General features: G+C 39.9%; 1 protein-coding gene across 9 annotated transcripts in view; it reads left to right on the forward strand.

Moving 5' to 3' along the window:
* The window catches only part of CCSER1 (coiled-coil serine rich protein 1), a 1,130,035-nt gene that overhangs the window by 620,575 nt on the left and 491,785 nt on the right, over positions 1-17,675 (forward strand). For all 9 annotated transcript variants that reach the window (XM_075929595.1, XM_075929599.1, XM_075929603.1 and 6 more), the window contains one exon: positions 13,844-13,927. In XM_075929595.1, the coding sequence (XP_075785710.1) occupies positions 13,844-13,927 (84 nt within the window). The remainder of the gene's footprint in view (positions 1-13,843; positions 13,928-17,675) is intronic.

Below are 17,675 nucleotides of genomic sequence, written 5' to 3' on the forward strand. Positions count from 1 at the left end.
ATATATATATATGCCCCTGACTTCTATGTTATAAGATAACTGGGCGAGTAGTTTTCTCACTTTTCAAGGGAGCTGTTATTTTTCTAGATGTTCCAATTACTAATTAATATTTTCATTATAATAGGTGAGCAATTAATATTTTGCATTATGCTTTATTATCTGGGTAAACCTGACCTGCTGAACCTTCCAAATATATTACTGTCAGAATTTTCCATAATCACTGCACACCATAACAATACTGCTGTTGTACTAAATTCTTTACTTAAGACCATCATTGCACTGTTCATCACAAAATTATTAGCCTTGATAAATTATTTTATGCTAGACACTGCCATGTCTATCTTTTTAATACCTTCCTTATTCATTATAAGTGCCGTTAGCTGTACTGTAATGAAAGGTTCCTCGTATCAAATCTGATTACTACTCTGTTTTCCAGGCATGCTTGGTGATGAGCTTGGCATATGAAACAATGTCTTACAGTAATAAAACTAATTAAAGTAGGTAGTCATCCCCATATCAGTCTTTCATAAATTATAATGAGCTCATTAATCTAGCCACTCTCACTCACCAAGTCCATTGGCTGGACCTTTTTTCGGGTCTGTCAGAGTAGATTTCTTGTACTGAAAAATGGACAATTATGTCAGAGTAAAAGGTTTTCATCTCTTTGGGACTAAAAATAGAAGACATTGAGATGTCTGCTGTAAATTAAATATTTTCTTGAAAATTAGTAGAGACACTCATCTACTGAGATGAAGGGATGGTTGTGTAAGAAAGTATAATAGGTAGGATATTTTGTCAGGGTAAAAAGGTGTATTTGTTAATTAAAGGATATTGCACAGGATAATTCAATAAAATACAAGTCACTAAATGTGAGTCGAGTAAAATTTTGTTAATAAGAGTCAAATCCAGATGAGTTTTGGCTAAGTTTCACTTGACATTTTTGTGTTAATTCATACTCCAAGCAAATTTTAAGAAAAGGGGTTACAAATGCATGTTTTCATATTCCACTTTGTTAATTAGTGCTGTGTAAATACAGAGATGCAAGCAGAAAGAGAAGACGGTCCACATGAATCTCTATACCATCAGCCATCTGTTGTTCTGGTACCCTAATATGTTACAATTGTTCAATATTTTAATTTGCACCAAAAATATTACTATTGTTTAATATCAGTTAATCATTTCCTCTCTTTTATAATAAAGGATAGGAGGTTGTCCTGCCTCCCATCCCCAGTCTCGTGCAGATGTTTTGATTTCTTTAACAAAAGCCTCAGAGATATATTTACAACAGTATCAAAGTAATCTTTGGTTTATCCACACTGGTTTCCGGTATCTTCAAATTATTAAATTAGGTCAGACAAAAGGCCTATTTTTAATATGTACTGGGAAAATGTGTATATAAATACAGTGGTACCAAGAACGAAGCATTACTGATATACCATAGTAAATCAATGTTGCAGCCAAATCTAGCCTGGTGAAAGTGTGACGTTCTTCTTAGTGATTGTTACAAATTTGATGATGAATCCTGGTATCATGCCCTCTGAAGCATGTTGTGATTATGATAAGAAGAAGGAATTGGTTGGAAAACAAGAAAATTTTATATTGTGAAAAAAGTTTTATCTCATATTAGGATGAAATTGATGTTAATCAGGAACTCAGATCTTGCCTATGGTTAACTGGATGTGCCTTAGTTTCCACATCTTAGAGTCCCCACACAGCAGACTTGTTCTCCCAAACTGCACCTATCTTCAGAGCAAAGGCTATGGGCAGAGTTAACTATACAACAAACTTGTTTATTAGCGATGACTTAAATAGTAACTCATAGGACCTTCCCAGCAAAATAACTAAGGGCATACAAATAGTGATAGAAATGTAGCCGTGTTAGTCTGGTGTAACTGAGACAAAATACAGGACTATGTAGCACTTTAAATCTGCACTTGAAAGGGAATCCTCTGAACTGTCATTCATGCTAAAATTCGACACTACACGTGAGTCTCAACAAAGACTCTGGGTATCTTACCCATTACAAAGATAGCTTCCCCAGTTATCACCTCTAATACCATTAGCTCACAGACATCTACCTCCCCCCTCCCCCCGCCCCACATCCCCCTTCTGTTCTGAAATTTGATTTGTCCTTTTCGTATGTGTTCATTTTTTTTAATTGTATCCTTTGGTATATATGGTTGTGACAATTTTCTTCCACTATTTGATCTGAGGAAGTGGGTCTGGCCCACAAAAGCTCATCATCTAATAAACCATCTTGTTAGTCTTTAAAGTGCTACATAGTCCTGTTTCAGAGGGGTTGCAGTGTTAATCTGTAACTGAAAAAACTTAAAAAACAATTAATAGTCTTGCAGCCCCTTAGAGACTAAGAAAAAATGTAGAAGGTATTATAAGCTATCATGGGCACAACCCACTTCTTCAGATGAAAGAACCCACTCTGAAGAAATGAGTTGGGCCCATGAAAGCTCATGATACCATCTACATTTCAAGGGCATACAGGTACAGCTTGGCTTAACAGATTGCCATAAGATTCCAAGGTCAACCCAAGGTGCTTTACTACAGGTGTTGTATAGGGAAACACAGCATATACCAGTTTCAGAGGAATGGACCCAAGACAGAGGATGTCACAGACAGGAAACACCAGGACAGCAAGGCTAGGACACAGGATTCCAGGGTATAGGTGAGACAGGGACCTTTCAGGAAATGACAGCTAGAACTACGGAGTTCAGATAATCCTCTATTGTCTTCTGTGGATCCCTCAAAGTCTTGTCTAGAACATGGACTGTGCTGCTATCAGGAAAGACGGTATTGTCTCTCAGATGCAGCTATATTTTATGTTCTCCTGTGACTAGGTCGAACACAGACTATGAGACCCTTACTCCTTCCCACTCTAGAGGAAAAAGGCATTAATTGCCCCAAGAAGAGAGATACCATAAGGTGGACAAACAACTATTATTTACAAACAAAATATAATCCGTGGATTTTTTTCCTACACTGGAAAATGTCAAAAGATTTTTCAGAGCGTGCTCCCCCCCACCAACTCAAATAGTAGGCCAGTGGTTAGGGCACTCATATGCAGTGTAGAAGAAACAGGATTCAAATCCCTGTCCTGCCTAATTCAGAACAGGCCTTGAACGTGTGCATCCTGAATGCCAGGTGAGTGCCATAAACATCAGATTATGGGATAAAGTGTTAGCTCTTCTGTTGAAGCTTTGTATATATAAATAAATTAATAAATGAGAGAAGAAATTTACTCTGTAGCCCATCTTAGGGCATTCAGGTTTAAGCCCCTCTTGTGAATCTCAGGTGCTCTAACTACTGGGCTGTTGTGTCATTTGGGATCGCTATATCTCTGGTTTTGATAAATTCCATCTGTACCTGAGGAACTCTTAGCAATAAAAAATTCACTGAAAGTGCTGCACCTTCCCCCCCATCCTATCGTTTAAAACATGAAAGCCTTCTGTTGAAATATTCCCAACCACCTCTAGTCTTGAATAGATTTATTAAAATATTTTTGCAAAATACTCATTTTCAAATAAAGGAATGAAAGCTTCATTTCACAAGCTAATCCATACAGAGTTTTGGGGGTTTTTTTGTTTTGTTTTAGATTCTGCAAATATAGTGCCCCTCTAAAATTGTAGAATCTTACAAAACGAAAGTAATGTTATTAAATGCAACTTTAGAAAACCATTGAAATTCTAAAATATTGTTTACATTTTCTAGTACTATATTGCTGTGTACTCCCATTATGTAGGTTTAAATTGGGTTCTCTAAAGACAACTAATCATGCAAATTAAAGCCTCTCTTCACATCTGAAAGATTTTTACATACTGTTTGTCTTTACACATCAACATCACTATAAACCTCAGTTCTGATAATATCTATGTTATCTGACCAAAGCAGATGAATTTTCTTATTAAAAAGCCTTTAAGATGTACCTTTCTTTTCTGGTGCAATGATCTTCTTAATGGCAGTGTAGCAAATAGATGGTCTACATTTATCCCAAAGTCCAGGGTATTTAAAGATTGATGTAGCTGCACAAAATGTAGCAGCAAAGCATCACATTAGTTTAACAAAGGTTGACTTTCAAATGAAAAATGCATTTGCTTGTAAGGTCACAATGTAGTTGAGGATGCAGTTTGACTCACACACTGAAACTGTAGTTTCACTCAGTTCACTTAGTTTCTTTGTGTTTCTAAAACCAAAAACATTGTTAATCTCTACTTCAGTTTATAATCTGTTGCACTAGAAGTTTCTCGGTGCAGCATGGACAGAGATGGAAACATATGAAGAGAAAACAAATATTTTTGACAATGTCAAATATCAAAAAATAGTAAAAACTAAAATAAATTACCCTGGAAATTGCCATACTGAAAAATAGCGGGGTCCACTCCTCCTCCTACAGACTTTTGGAAAACCAAAGTAACTCCATCAAATTTGGTGTAATGAAGAGCAGAATATGGTTTAGAGCTTGTTTTTACTCTATTTTGCCTAATGCAAAATCTGTTAAATGGGATGTGAATCAACTCTTCAAATATTTGAACTCCTTCCTTAGATTATCAAGGAAGACTGTGATAAGCCTAAAGAGTCCTGTATGAACTCAGAGATCTGAAAATTGTGCATGTGAAATGGTGTTATTGATTGAGGAATATGTCATGTGTTTGCAAGTTGATGAAAATCTACTGGAAGGTGTGCATGTGACTATCAAATGTGCATTGAGAACCTAATGTTTTATTAACAAATATGAGAAGGCAATGAAATGTTTTACACGTTAAAACATCTCTGCTGATACGGACTTTGAGCAATAGGGGATAGAGATGATACTATTTAAGCCTCCATACTATCACACCCCTTGATGAAATAAAAATCAATGTGAACCAAGGGTACCCCTAGTTCTACCATTATATTCAGATACTTTGGGCCTAGCTCTCCTCTGACTTGCTTCAGTATAAATCTAGTATAATTTTGTACATGTCCATTACACTGTTGTAAGTGAAAACAGAATTAGGCCCAATATATTTTTGTCCCACTTTATTTGGGTTGACATTGTCATTATCAAGTAATTCACAATATGAAAGATCAAAAGAAATGACAGTGGTGGAGATAGGCATGTTATGTTCAATATACCATGTAACTTTTAGAAACCTTATCATACTCATACCCTTTGTTCAAATTTTGTGGTGTATCAAGAAGCTGTGCTTTCAAGAGTCATTTTGATGAACAAGTATGATAAGAGTCCTCCCCCCTCACCCTGCCAAGTTTATTCTGAATAACTACACACATTAGTGTGAGAGATTTGATATATTTTGGGCAATACATCAAAACTATAAGAGGAGATCAATGTGGTTATATCATAATTTAAGTAGAAATTTATTCTTTCTAAAATATTATGCCAAACCAATTTAACTACTTCACACTCACAAACTTGAATGCTAAGGGCCCCGGAGAATGCTCCCTGAGAGAGTCATAAGGATCTTGTGCAAAAAGGGCTTTTTGCGCAATACGGACACGTCCGCACTGCGTGTTTTTGCTCAAACACCTCTTGTGCAAAAATGGACCGGAATAGATTATGCAAATGAAGTGTGAGAATATGCTAATTGGCACTTCATTTGCATTGCCTCTTTCAACAAAACACGTAGTGTAGACATAGCCATAGAGTATAATCCTAAATGGGAGATGACATTATTGGCTCAGCAAAACTAACTGTACAGTGAGAAAGCAGAGATAGTCATGTGACACCTTGTATTAATAATCATAACTTATGGAGAGCTGCAAATTTTCACATTGCTCTACTAATATAGATTGAGATTCATTTCCTGCTTCATAGATTAATCTGTCTAAGGTTCCAATTCAAGAAAGAATCCTTACACAGCAAAGCATTTCAATATGTGCTTAGTTTTCATTAAAGCCAATGGGACCTGATCCCATGCTTTAAGTTGAACATATGTTTAAATGCTTTGCTAATTAGAAACTATTTTCTAAATCAGGGCCTAAGATCTAACTGGTCAGTATTATTCATTTCATAGCCATAACATTTAAGACCAGAAAGGACTATCAGAACTACTCTGATCTCCAGTTTGTCACAGCCCACATCCTTGAAACCCTAGTGTTCATTTCCAAGGAAATAAATAGATGTGAACTTACTCATCATATATTTTTAGTCATTTAGGAGTCAGTATTTTTTATCTGTTCAATAATACTTTTATCTCTAAATTCATGGTCAGGACTGTTTTTTTTCTGAAGTGGTATAGTCTGCATAGTATACAGTGTTTATTGCATTATTACATGCTTACAGATGTGTCAGTTCTCTCCTCTCTTCTGAGTTGGCTGATGAAATGTAGCTTATTGTCTGTAGGGTACATTTTCACTTTGCTGTGTGGGCATAACTCATTAGTTTATGTTTAAATGTAGGCAAATGATAGAGGTGTTCAAATAACCATACATTTGGAAAACTAAAGCACAGTAGCATGGAAGCATTGTTACCTGCTTGATTATAAACTGGGAAGGTCCGTTCACCCTCAAAATACATTGAAATAGTCCTTTCTAAAAACAAACCTTACCAAGGTTGCCTTAGACAAGTGGTATTATCTCAGTACTTCAAAGTATTTTCAATTCTTGTAGTAGTGTGGAATGCCTAGAATACTACACAAATAAATTTAGTTAAAACAATTTTGATTGCCCAAGTTAAAATACCAATGGCTTAATGTTTACAGGTGCTGAACTCTTACAGTTACAGTTAAAGTCAATGATATAGCACCTCTGAAAACCAGAAACAAACTGCCTCAAGTTGGACACCTAAAGATAGAGGTGCTTATAACCAGATGCCACTTATTTAAAAAAAAATGGCTTTAGAACATGATATTGCTTTCATTCACACAAGTGAAAGTCAGGAATAACTGCCTCTCAGTTATTGAACCAAATCACAGCAAATGAAATCAGAATCAGACTTTTAACACTAGAAGTAATTGGTAAATCATTAGTCATCATCATTATTATTAAGGATGACCACTACATATGCTACTGGTGAGTGAAGTGGACTTAATAGAAGAATCTACATACTTGCTAGCCCCAGCCCCACACCTTCTGATTGAGGTCCCATTCTTTCCCCCATGCCTTGTCAAGGGGTCCAGCGAGTATGTCGGCCAGACAGAGTATGTCTGAAATATTTGTATGCATATTACCTAGTTTGAGTTAAAATGTGTCCTTCAAGAAATTTTCCATGTCAGACCTTTTTTCCTTCCATTTCTAAGTTACATTGCTGTGTGGTATTAAACAGCTGCTGTGTATCACTGAAGAGATGGCTGCATTCCTCTGGTGGTTACAATGACTGTTGTGTAAAGTATGCATTGCTTTTTTTGTGGGGAGGAAGGTTTGGATTTTTTGTCATGAAAAGCACTATAAATAGCAAGCAATTATTAGGTAAGCTCTCCTTCTGTCTGTCAGTTTTCACACTACTAGTACCAATGAGATATTTTTCTGTTTCCCAACTCCCTGACCTGACAGAAAAATGCCAAATCTCTGAAGTTTCAAGTTCATTAGGTGCCTATTTTGAATACATAAAAGACTAATATTATTAACAGCTTTGATTTAAAAAGTGTCCATAAGACTAGTTCATTTTTTCAGGAACTAATTTTACTTAAATTTATTGAACATCTATTATGCTTATTTTGTCTCATGTTAAAAGCATGGCCTCTATTCTTCTCTTTTAATACATACCTTACTGAAGCTACATTATTTTGAACTCCCATGTTTTTACTTACATTGATATCAAATTATATAATGAATTATTCAAATTCCTCCTGTAAATATTATTACATGATGTTAGGTGTGAGAAATGTACGTGTAGAGAATCATAAAATGGGTAGCACGTGTATTCTTCTAAAAACATCACAAACATGACTAAAAGCTTTTCTTAGAATGTGAAAACAGTGAAGAACCAGCATGGAGCCACAAGATATGCAAAACCTGACTATTAAAGAAAGAAATTTCCCCCCAAACTCAGTAATTCATTGGGACTCAGAGTAATGGTGGCAACATCTGCTGAAAAGATCTGTTCTTCTTAGCTGTTGTGATAATTCTATGTTGGGGATTATTGGCTGCTACTATTTTATCACTTCTTACTGTAAGTCCCCACTGGCCTTTGTCATCTTTTCATCTTTACCTTAAAAGGCTTTAAATAGCCATGTCTTGAATGCAATGGCCTTCCACCATTTTCACCTGCAGTCTGACAATATGCAATAATATGATTTGCCCCAAGCATTGCGAAGGTAAAACTGGTCTTTTTCTGATCTCAGGCTACTATGTACAACTCCAGTAATTCTTGTGTATCGCTGTTGTGCTTTGGCAGGGATGCCTCTTTCCCACAGTTTTACAAAGAAATCTTTGGTCAGTGTTCTCTCATGCAATTTCATTGGCCGGTCTTGTCCTTTTCTCCTGTCTCCCTTCTAATTCCTTATTATTGTGAGATGTCTTCCTCCCTGTTCCTTTGTTCACTTTGGACTGTATCTTAGGTGTCCCTGTACTGGTCCAGGTCAAAGCCTAGCTTCCATTCAAGTTCAAAGGGAGGCCAATCTGCCTCACTACAAGGAAGCAGACTGGGTTAGTAGACCAGCCTGGCCCTTCTTTGGGGCGGGTGCGGTGGGGTGGGGAGCAATAGTTCATGTCCACCAGCCCATGTTTGGGCTGAACAACAGGCAAGATGCCTAGTTTAGGGAGGGACAATGAAGAATCCTATTGCTAGGGCCTATGCACAGACTGAGCAGCAGTAAATATGTCCTGGCCCTAGTGCAGGGCGGGCCACAAACAGTGGGCTCAGGCCTGTGTTCAGGCTGATCAGGAGTTAGTATGCCCTGTCCCTAGTTCAGGGCGGGGAAATAACTTCAGGGTGCACAGTCCCGTGTTCAAGCTGAGCAGCAATTGGAACTCCCAACTTTGGCAGAAAGCCAACAAAGCCCAAGTGTTTTGTCCCAAAATGAGGAGACTGCCACTCAGGGATTGGAGTGGCAAGGGGTACGCTGGTCCACCTGTCCACTGCATTGCAGCTCAGGGCCCGAACAGTGGAGGTTCAAGCTGCCACTAGGTCAGCAGCAATGCTGATCACAACATGCTGGCCATTTCACCTCCATATCCTCAGCCAGACATGGGTCACATCCCTGAGCTACTTCCCAGTAGCTATCCCTGAGCTACTTCCCAGTCCCCCTGTGAGCTACCTGTCTTGGCCCCAGCTCTTCTGTGTCTGGGGGGAACAAAGACTCTAGCAAAGATTCCATTGGCTTGGTTGACTGGCCAGGATTGCCAGTCTTTGAGATTGTTGGCAGTCTTGGTCATTTTTTCTCTTCCAGGCGGTGTGGCCAAGCCTCCTATCTCAGGAGGAGGTTCACTTTGGGCTATATCTGGCCCAACTGCCTTTATACTTCTGGTCCCATCCCTCTTCTTCCTGGGGACAGGGCTGGGTTGCTCTGGCTCTGCACACCAGGGTGGCTTGGGGAGTTCTTCTGCTTCCAACTCAGAGAGAGGCCAAGCTTTGTCACTACAGTCCCCAATACCATTTGTGTTTGACAGTATTTACTGTATAGATACAGGCCCATGAGAGGGGGGAATGAGAAGGGTGCAGATGGTCCTCTAAGTAAGCATGAGGGGGCTCTGTTAGAGTAGTGGGACTGTGGCTCGAGCTTAGCCCACCTCCATCCCCCCACAGTGGGAAGTCTGCACTGGTGCTCCAGCCTCACTCTCCCTCATACTTCCCCCCTCCCCTGTGATGATGGAGTGCCAGCATCTGCCTCCCACTGGGCTGGGGGAGAAAATCCCGATCCTCACTGCACCATCCAGTTTGCGGGAAAGAAGTGCTCCCCATTCCCTGGCTGGGGGAACAGCAGTGTGTGGGTGTGCTGCCTGGAGGCTCTCCCTGTTGCTCCCATTGTCTGGAATCCAGCCGATGAGACCAGCAGGAGGCCGTTTTACATGGAGCGATGGGAGCGGGGGAGTGCAAAGGCAAGTAAGTGACCCCTCATGCCCAGCCCCCGCACACTCAGCCCCCTCAGGCATCCTCCTGCCTGGCCAGACACCTGCTCCCAACTCACTCTTGCACCCTCCCCCTTGGCCAGATACTCTATCCCAACCTGCTCCTATATCCTCCCTTGCTCCTGCATCCTCCCCCTTGGCCAGACACCCTACCCCCCAACCTGCTCCTGTAGCCTACCTTCCATCCAGATCTCACACCCTCACTTCCTCCTACACCTACCTCGTGCCCAGATCCTACACTCCATCCTTTTCACTGGGAGCCCTGTCCCGCAAATTGAACCCCTAATTTTTGTCCTAACCCCTGAGCTTAGGGCGTTCCACAAAATCCACTAACCTTGGAATCCCAGAAAAATAAATCTGGCTTAAGGGAAACCCTGAACTTTCCCTTCCCCCCATGGGGCTGGAAGGCCAGAGGAATGAAGTGTGTGAATTGGGGGCCCAATTAGTGAGGTTGGCGGTTTTTAGAGGCTTTTTTTTTGGCACTTCTCACTTGTGTGGTCCCCAACTGATTTTTCTGTAGGTCAATGGTCTCCAATCCAAAAATGGTTCCCCACCCACTGCCATAAAGAAAGGAAACACAGGACATTTTTGTATTTGACATAAATTAATATTTTACTTTATTTAAAATGAAGCTTGATAAACTAACATGAGATAGTTAAAGTGCTTTATCTATTTAATAATTTAAATTAATATTGCCTTTCTTACTGATTAAATTAAATCATTCTCTCTAGCTGCAGCACTAGCAAAATGGCTCGGGTGTCATTATGTAATTAACGGTGAGTTTTCATTAGCAACAGCTGGTCCACAGAAAGGTTTGCATTGAGCCAAGTGGGTCAAAAAGTTTGAGAACCACTGTGTTAGGGTGATAGGAGAGTGCGGGGCGATGGGCAGGTGGGGTAGGGGGAATGGCGCTCCCAACCTACAGGGAGCCCTGCTGGCTGGAATCCCTGCCTGCAGTCACCCAGCACTGGCCTCACTGAGCAGGTAGAGCAGCAGCAGGCAGAGGTGGCCGAGGGAGCGGGTGGGGGAGGGGAGGGCATGGTGGCCCTGCTGCCTGCCATGATCCCAGAACATAATTTGTATAAAACCCTTATTTCTGTATAAATCTGTAATGTGTTATAACAAAATCACTTTACCAATCACTGTTGCCACTACATTATTTTATTATAATTATATCCAACTTACATAATACTGGCATGGGGGAGGATGTAGGTAATTTGAGAATCAGATATTACATACTGTGAAGGTAGTGACATGAGGCCAGATTCCGGTTAGTTCTGCTACGGGCGTGCTATTGAGGGAGAGGCAGCAGGGTAACTGGTATTTTATGCTCCCAAGAGGGATAATTGCACTGCAGTCATTGTACTCCTCTGCCTACTACTGATAGTAAGGACCCAGAAAGGCATGAGGAGAAGCCATAGGCTGGTTAACTGCCAGAATGGTATGGCTCAGATGGCATTTTCTCTAGGATGAATGGAGATGTGAAGGTAGTCACAATCTATCAGTAGTACACTTGTTACATTTACTATGCCTTTTAAATCCTATAATTTTTCACAAACTATAGTAATATGCTGTCCTTCCCTGGGGTTCTCCTGCTTCTCTCCCTTCACTTCTTATGCTTTTGACTCTTCAATTGAATTAGGAGAAAAGATGCAGATTACAAGAAGTAATGTGATGCCTTCTTGAAAGAAGACATTTAGATATGAATAAATAGAAAAAAGAGGCATAACTACCCAACATCAATTGTTACATAGTTTTGAAGTTATTTTTCAATAAAAAAAGGCTCTGTTTCAAATGAGGGGACTTCGTTAAAAAACCCGGTAAGAGCATTTATTTTCCATAACTTTCTAGTCTTCGGCATCTGTAGCTTTGAAAAGTAAAAATAAATTGATAAAAATGTAGCATAGCTTTATAAAGTGATGTCCATTTAAAGTTTTTATATTTTGTTGCTGGGATGTTTTTGGTTGTTGTGTATTGTATATTATATTTTTGAGCTAGCATTCCTGAACAACTTATTTATTGAATAGACTGAAGAGTAGATAGAAATTATAGCTACCTCCATAAATTCTCCTCTAGCCCAGCAAGGAGAAATCCTGATCTTTTCCTAAATTTGAGCCCTTCAAATGATATAGTCAAGAACACTAAAATATTACATCGGCCTCTAAACTAATAGTACAAAGGCTCTTATTTCTGATAGTATACAGATATGTCTATTTTTCTGTACTGTGACTATTTTCTATTGCATCCGAAGATATTTTATTTTCTAATTTGTTTAGAACAAAAGTTTAGCATATAATTGCATTGGAAAGTGCTTATTGTAATTGCACTTACAACCTTTTACCAAAGGAAAAAAGTTCTTACAAATGAAGGAATACACTCATCACTTAAGCCACTTTTATGTTAAAATTTCAGGAACATAGACACCATTAGAGAACTAAGTGCAATTCTGAACATCTAACCTCTTCAAACTCTGGTTATGTCACTTAGCCCAGGTCTACACTTAAAACCATTGGCCAGAGTCCTCCTGTAGCTGTGAATACACTGGCAAAAACACTCGTTGGCAAGTATAACCTGGATCTACAATAAAACAATGTGGCTGTGTCTACACTGGCATGAATTTTCGGAAATGCTTAAAACAGAATAGTTTTTGTTATAAGTATTTCTGGAAAAAGAGCGTCTACATTGGCAGGATGCTTTTCCGGAAAAGCCTTTTTTCCGGAAAAGCATCTGTGGCCAATGTAGATGCGCTTTCCGGAAAAGAGCCCCGATCGTCATTTTCACGATCGGGGCTTTTTTCCGGAAAAGACTACTGGGCTGTCTACACTGGCCCTTTTCCGGAACAGTGTTCTGGAATAAGGACTTATGCCCGAGCGGGAGCAGCATAGCTTTTCCGGAATAGCAGCTGATTTTGTACAGTAGAGCGTCGTTGCTTTTCCGGAAATTCAAGGGCCAGTGTAGACAGCTCGCAGCTTATTCCGGAAAAGCGGCTGATTTTTCCAGAATAAGTGGCCCAGTGTAGACACAGCCTGTGTGTTTATAGCTTTTCTAGGGCCGACTTGGTCTTCAGAGGGGATTGGTTAGTAAAGTTTAAATCCCTCTTAGATGTGTGGCTATATCAAAAGATTTTTTGAATGACTCCCTTTTCAAGTAAGGACTGGGAACTTAAGACTGAAATAAACTGACAGATTTTTCTGGGGAAAATATGCAAAGGGCCTGACTCATCCAAGTTTGGCTGCGGTCTCTGCTGTTCACACTTTTACTTGTAGGAGCATCGGATTCTCCTATAGATACTAATTGCACATGCACCATCAAGCAAAAAGAGTGATCTGTGCTTACTTTTCCTTCACCCAACTAACATTAGTATCATTGCCGTTTTTCCTGTCACGATACATGCTGCGGGTATAAGAGTTGCTTCCTTTTTTGGATTTCTATTGTGCTTTCTTTCTCCATCTGCAGTCAGATTGAGAACTTCATAATAATTAATCTAAATGGTTATTTGTCATAGTTTTGTTCATAGAAAACACTAGGAATTTTATGGCCATTTCTTCTTAACTAAAATAAAAGATGTCGGAGAGGAAATTCAATAAAAGACTGCAAAGAATCAGACACTAACAAAATGGACTTCTAATCAAGAAGCTATTGGATTACTTTGGATGCATTAATTGTTTTTACTGCAACTTCGAATATGTTGTTAAAATATGACAAGACAATTGAGTTTTGTTGCTTGAATGTAATTCTCTTATACTGTGTGAATCTGCCTTTTCTTGTCAAGAGCAAAATAAAAGTCCTAGCCTATTATAACATCTTTTGATGGTTTTTATAGGATATAATGAAAGATGAATGTTCAGTGCTGAAGTTGCAGCTGAAGGAGAGAGATGAACTCATTTCCCAACTACGCGAGGATCTGGTAAGCAGGACATACACTTTTGTCTGAGAAGTTGACTTTAGCAGACAAGGTCAGTCACTCAGAGAAAAAACTAAATAAGCAGTTTTACACCTGCTGCAGGATGGACATCTTAAGGCTGTATTCATCTTTCAGCCTGATTAATGGAGCTTTTATGACTCTATAGTTCTGGGGACTTGTCAGCCTTTGAAATGGCTACTATCCAGGCACATTGATGGTAGTTCTTTGTTTTAAAAGATCATGTTGACAGTTCTCTTGCTGTATCAAAGAGGCATTAATCACTGGTACGGAAATAATACAACACTGTGTGTACTGGTTAGCACATGCCAAAAATCTTGAAGTTCAGTAAATGCTCTCTTGTGAGTTCTCAATTATTCTTCCTTGTGCTGTCTTGAAAAGTAGTAAAGTTATCCAACACGTAACTAAATAAAGTTATTCGCCTCTATTAAAACAGAAAAAAACTTGAAAAAAAAAAAGCCTGAACATTAATTATGTTGATACAACTTTTAGTTATTGTATTATGTGGCAAAGCATTGTTGACTTGCACTTAAGAGAGCCATATTTGATCACAAGTGGCAAAGCTGAATATATAATATAGCTTATATAGAAGGAATATAAAATTTAAAAATATCCAAAACTGATATTATAGTGATTGTACTGCTGAAATGTAAAATCTAGCTTTAGATGGCATTAAACAGTATTCTTTAATTCACTTTTTAAAAAATGAAGGAGAAAGAGTTCTTTTTCCTATGATATTTCTAAGTGTTTTAGAAAGAGGAAAAAAAATAAGGGCTTAGTTGAGAAAAGAATTTATGCATGTACTTATGTTCCTTCGGCTTCAATGTTAGTTATATATGTGCTTAAAAAATCTGCTTAAGCTCCCTTCCTGAATTCATCCCTTTTGCACCAATTCTGCAAGCGATTGACTGGCAGTAGGAGAGAACAGTGAAATTGTCAACTTTTTGTTTGAAATCAAAGGAACATTGTGTCCAAACCAAAAAACTAAAGTACCACATTTGGAAAAAATAAAACTTCTTTAATTGTTAAGTTATCCTAGGTATTATTTGTAAATATTAGAAGTTTAAAATAAATCAAAGTGTGACTTTCAAGTTGATAGTGTCCTGTTTAACAAGACTGAGAAAAGAAATATTTAGGAGTCAGAAAACCCAGAGATAGGTTTAGAAGTCCAACCTTAATTAACTCAGTCCCTTTAAGATTATTCCTGTAAAGTCTACTTTTATTAATAGTTGAGTAATTCATTAGAATTATTAAGAATCTTGAATTCCTTATACGTAATTTGCTACATAATATGAGACATAGTGCATTCAGATATGGCTTGAGTTGTAAGTGTCAAATTTAAATGTCAGGCCATTGGAAGCAGATTTCGATATACGCTCCATACTGCATTGTGTGTATGTATACAGGATTATGGAGAAAGAGGGAATTATTCATATTACTTTTTCATCATATGCTTCTTTGTTTACCTGTGTGAAATTTGTGTCAAATGAGGCTTTTGGAAGAAGGGGAGCAGACAGGAAACAATCCAAAACAGAGATAGGTCTCCTTAAGAGAACTATGGACTTGGATAACGGATTTGGGTCCTGCCATGCTAGGAGATTAACTCTTCCTGAGCCTGACTGGTTAAGGGATGTGAGAGGTCAATCAGTTAACCCAGAAGCATTACCCCAAATGGTTCCAGTTAACTGGTAACCAGCAGGGGCTGGAGCAGAGAGCTACCCCAACCTTACAGGGGGCCTGTTGAAGACAAGGGTTGCTCTGGCAACTGTTTAACTAGTTAAGGGTATGTCTACACTACAATGTTATTTCAGAATATCTTATTTCGAAATAGTTATTTTGAAATAGCTTATTTCGAAATAATATGTCTACATACAAAAGGCATTTCGAAATAGCGCGTCCACACTGAGTGGACTCTGAATCACATTTAAGGCTGGCCGGAACCAGTTCCAGCAGAGCACTAGGTCAGGACTTACTGTGTGGGGCTGATGCCTGAGACTATCTGAGGTCTGTGCTTCAAGGGACGCCCCCCCCCCCCCCCCCCGGACAGCTGGTTCTCAGCTTTCCCTGCTTGCTTGTCTACCTCGATGAGGGACAGCAAAGCATTTTGTCTCACTCGGGACACCACAGCACTCTGCAACATGGAGCCAGAGCTGCCCCTGGGCAGTCTGGTGCTTCTCTTGGACGCGTTGCTGTGAGCCTGGCTGCACTTTCTGCAGGCTGCCATCCTGGAGGTCCATTGCGGGGCTGTCAGTATGCAGGAGGCCCTGTGGGAGAGTTTCCACCCTGAGGAGAACTAAGAGCCTCCCTGGTCTGCCCCACTGGAGGCTAGTGCCCCATTCCTCCCTCACGTCCTTCCACTTACCCCTCCCTAACCCCCCTTCCTGATGTCAAATAAAATACACATAGTTTCATGAACACAAACTCTCTTGACTTAACAGAACTGGGGGAGGGGAGGAATGAAACTCTGGTGAGACTGGGGAAAGGAGGCGAGAAGAGAGGGTGGGAGAGGGGAGGGGGAAACCTGGGAGGAGGGAGCTGGAATGGGGAAGCAAGGGAAAGAAGGGGGAGGGGAATCTCAGGGCCCAGGGTTGAGGGTGTCACCGGACCAACTTGATTTTCATGCAAACCTGCTCCTGGATTCGCATGTGGCCTTTGGTGGCCAGGCTGGCAGCTATCCTGCCATAGATGACTGTGTTCCCCTGTTTATTGCGGAGATCGTGGACGTTGGGGCATTCCCCCCCCAAACCTGAATAAGGTCAATGATCTCCACCCTGAACCAGGAAGGCGCCTGCCTTCTCTGGGCCCTGGCAGGCTCTTTGGAGCTGGCAGACTGCTCCTGGGGAGTGGTGGAGGGCTGGCTGCAAGTGGCTTGCTGGCTCATGTTTTGGGGCCCCTGTATCAGGGGCAGTGACTGCTGGCTCTGGGCTGGCAGGCTTGGAGTTGGCACAGGCACTGTGGCCAGAGTCAATCCCTGGGGAGGAGGAGAGGGAGAGAAGTGTTTTTGGTTGAGGCTGGAGTAGCCACCAGGGTACCCTGGGAAGGCTGGAGACCCCCTATTTCTAAATAAGTGTCTACACGGCACTTATTTTGAATTTGTCTTTATTCTTCGTGGAATGGGATTTACCAAATTCGAAATAGCGGTTTGGCTGTGTAGACACTAGTAAAGTTATTTTGAAATAATGGCTGTTATTTCAAAATAACTTTGCTCTGTAGACATACCCTAAGAGAAATGAACGAAGCCAGTTCTGTTATCTGTGGGGTGCAATTCAGATCTAAAAGGGGTCTGCAACCATGACAAGTATTATACACAAACTGAGAGCAAATCTGTTAATGCAAAGAATTAACTAAATATTATGTAGCTTGGGAAAAGTAATAGAGCACTTTTCCAGGATTAAAAAGCACCTTTACCATATCATCACCTTCATTTATTTGCAGATGTTCAGTATTCTGTGTTTCTGATTTGGCTACATTAAGAAATGATGTATTATGTAATTATTATCTTAAATTAAATGACAGAATAGGATACAAAGAACATTAAGCTTCTGTACAATTTCAGTGCTGTAATACAATATCAGTTTAGTGCAGCACATATATTATCAACTGGTTGACAGTGTTGTCACTGTAAAATTATCCTTTATTGGCATAGTGAGCAGAAGCTTATTTGATTCATTCCCTTCCAGCCTCTTCATACCCCCGCCCCATCTCCTATATCTGGAGTAGGCCTGCTTCATGT

This window comes from Pelodiscus sinensis, chromosome 5, assembly GCF_049634645.1.
Source record: "Pelodiscus sinensis isolate JC-2024 chromosome 5, ASM4963464v1, whole genome shotgun sequence".
NCBI lineage: Eukaryota > Metazoa > Chordata > Testudines > Trionychidae > Pelodiscus > Pelodiscus sinensis.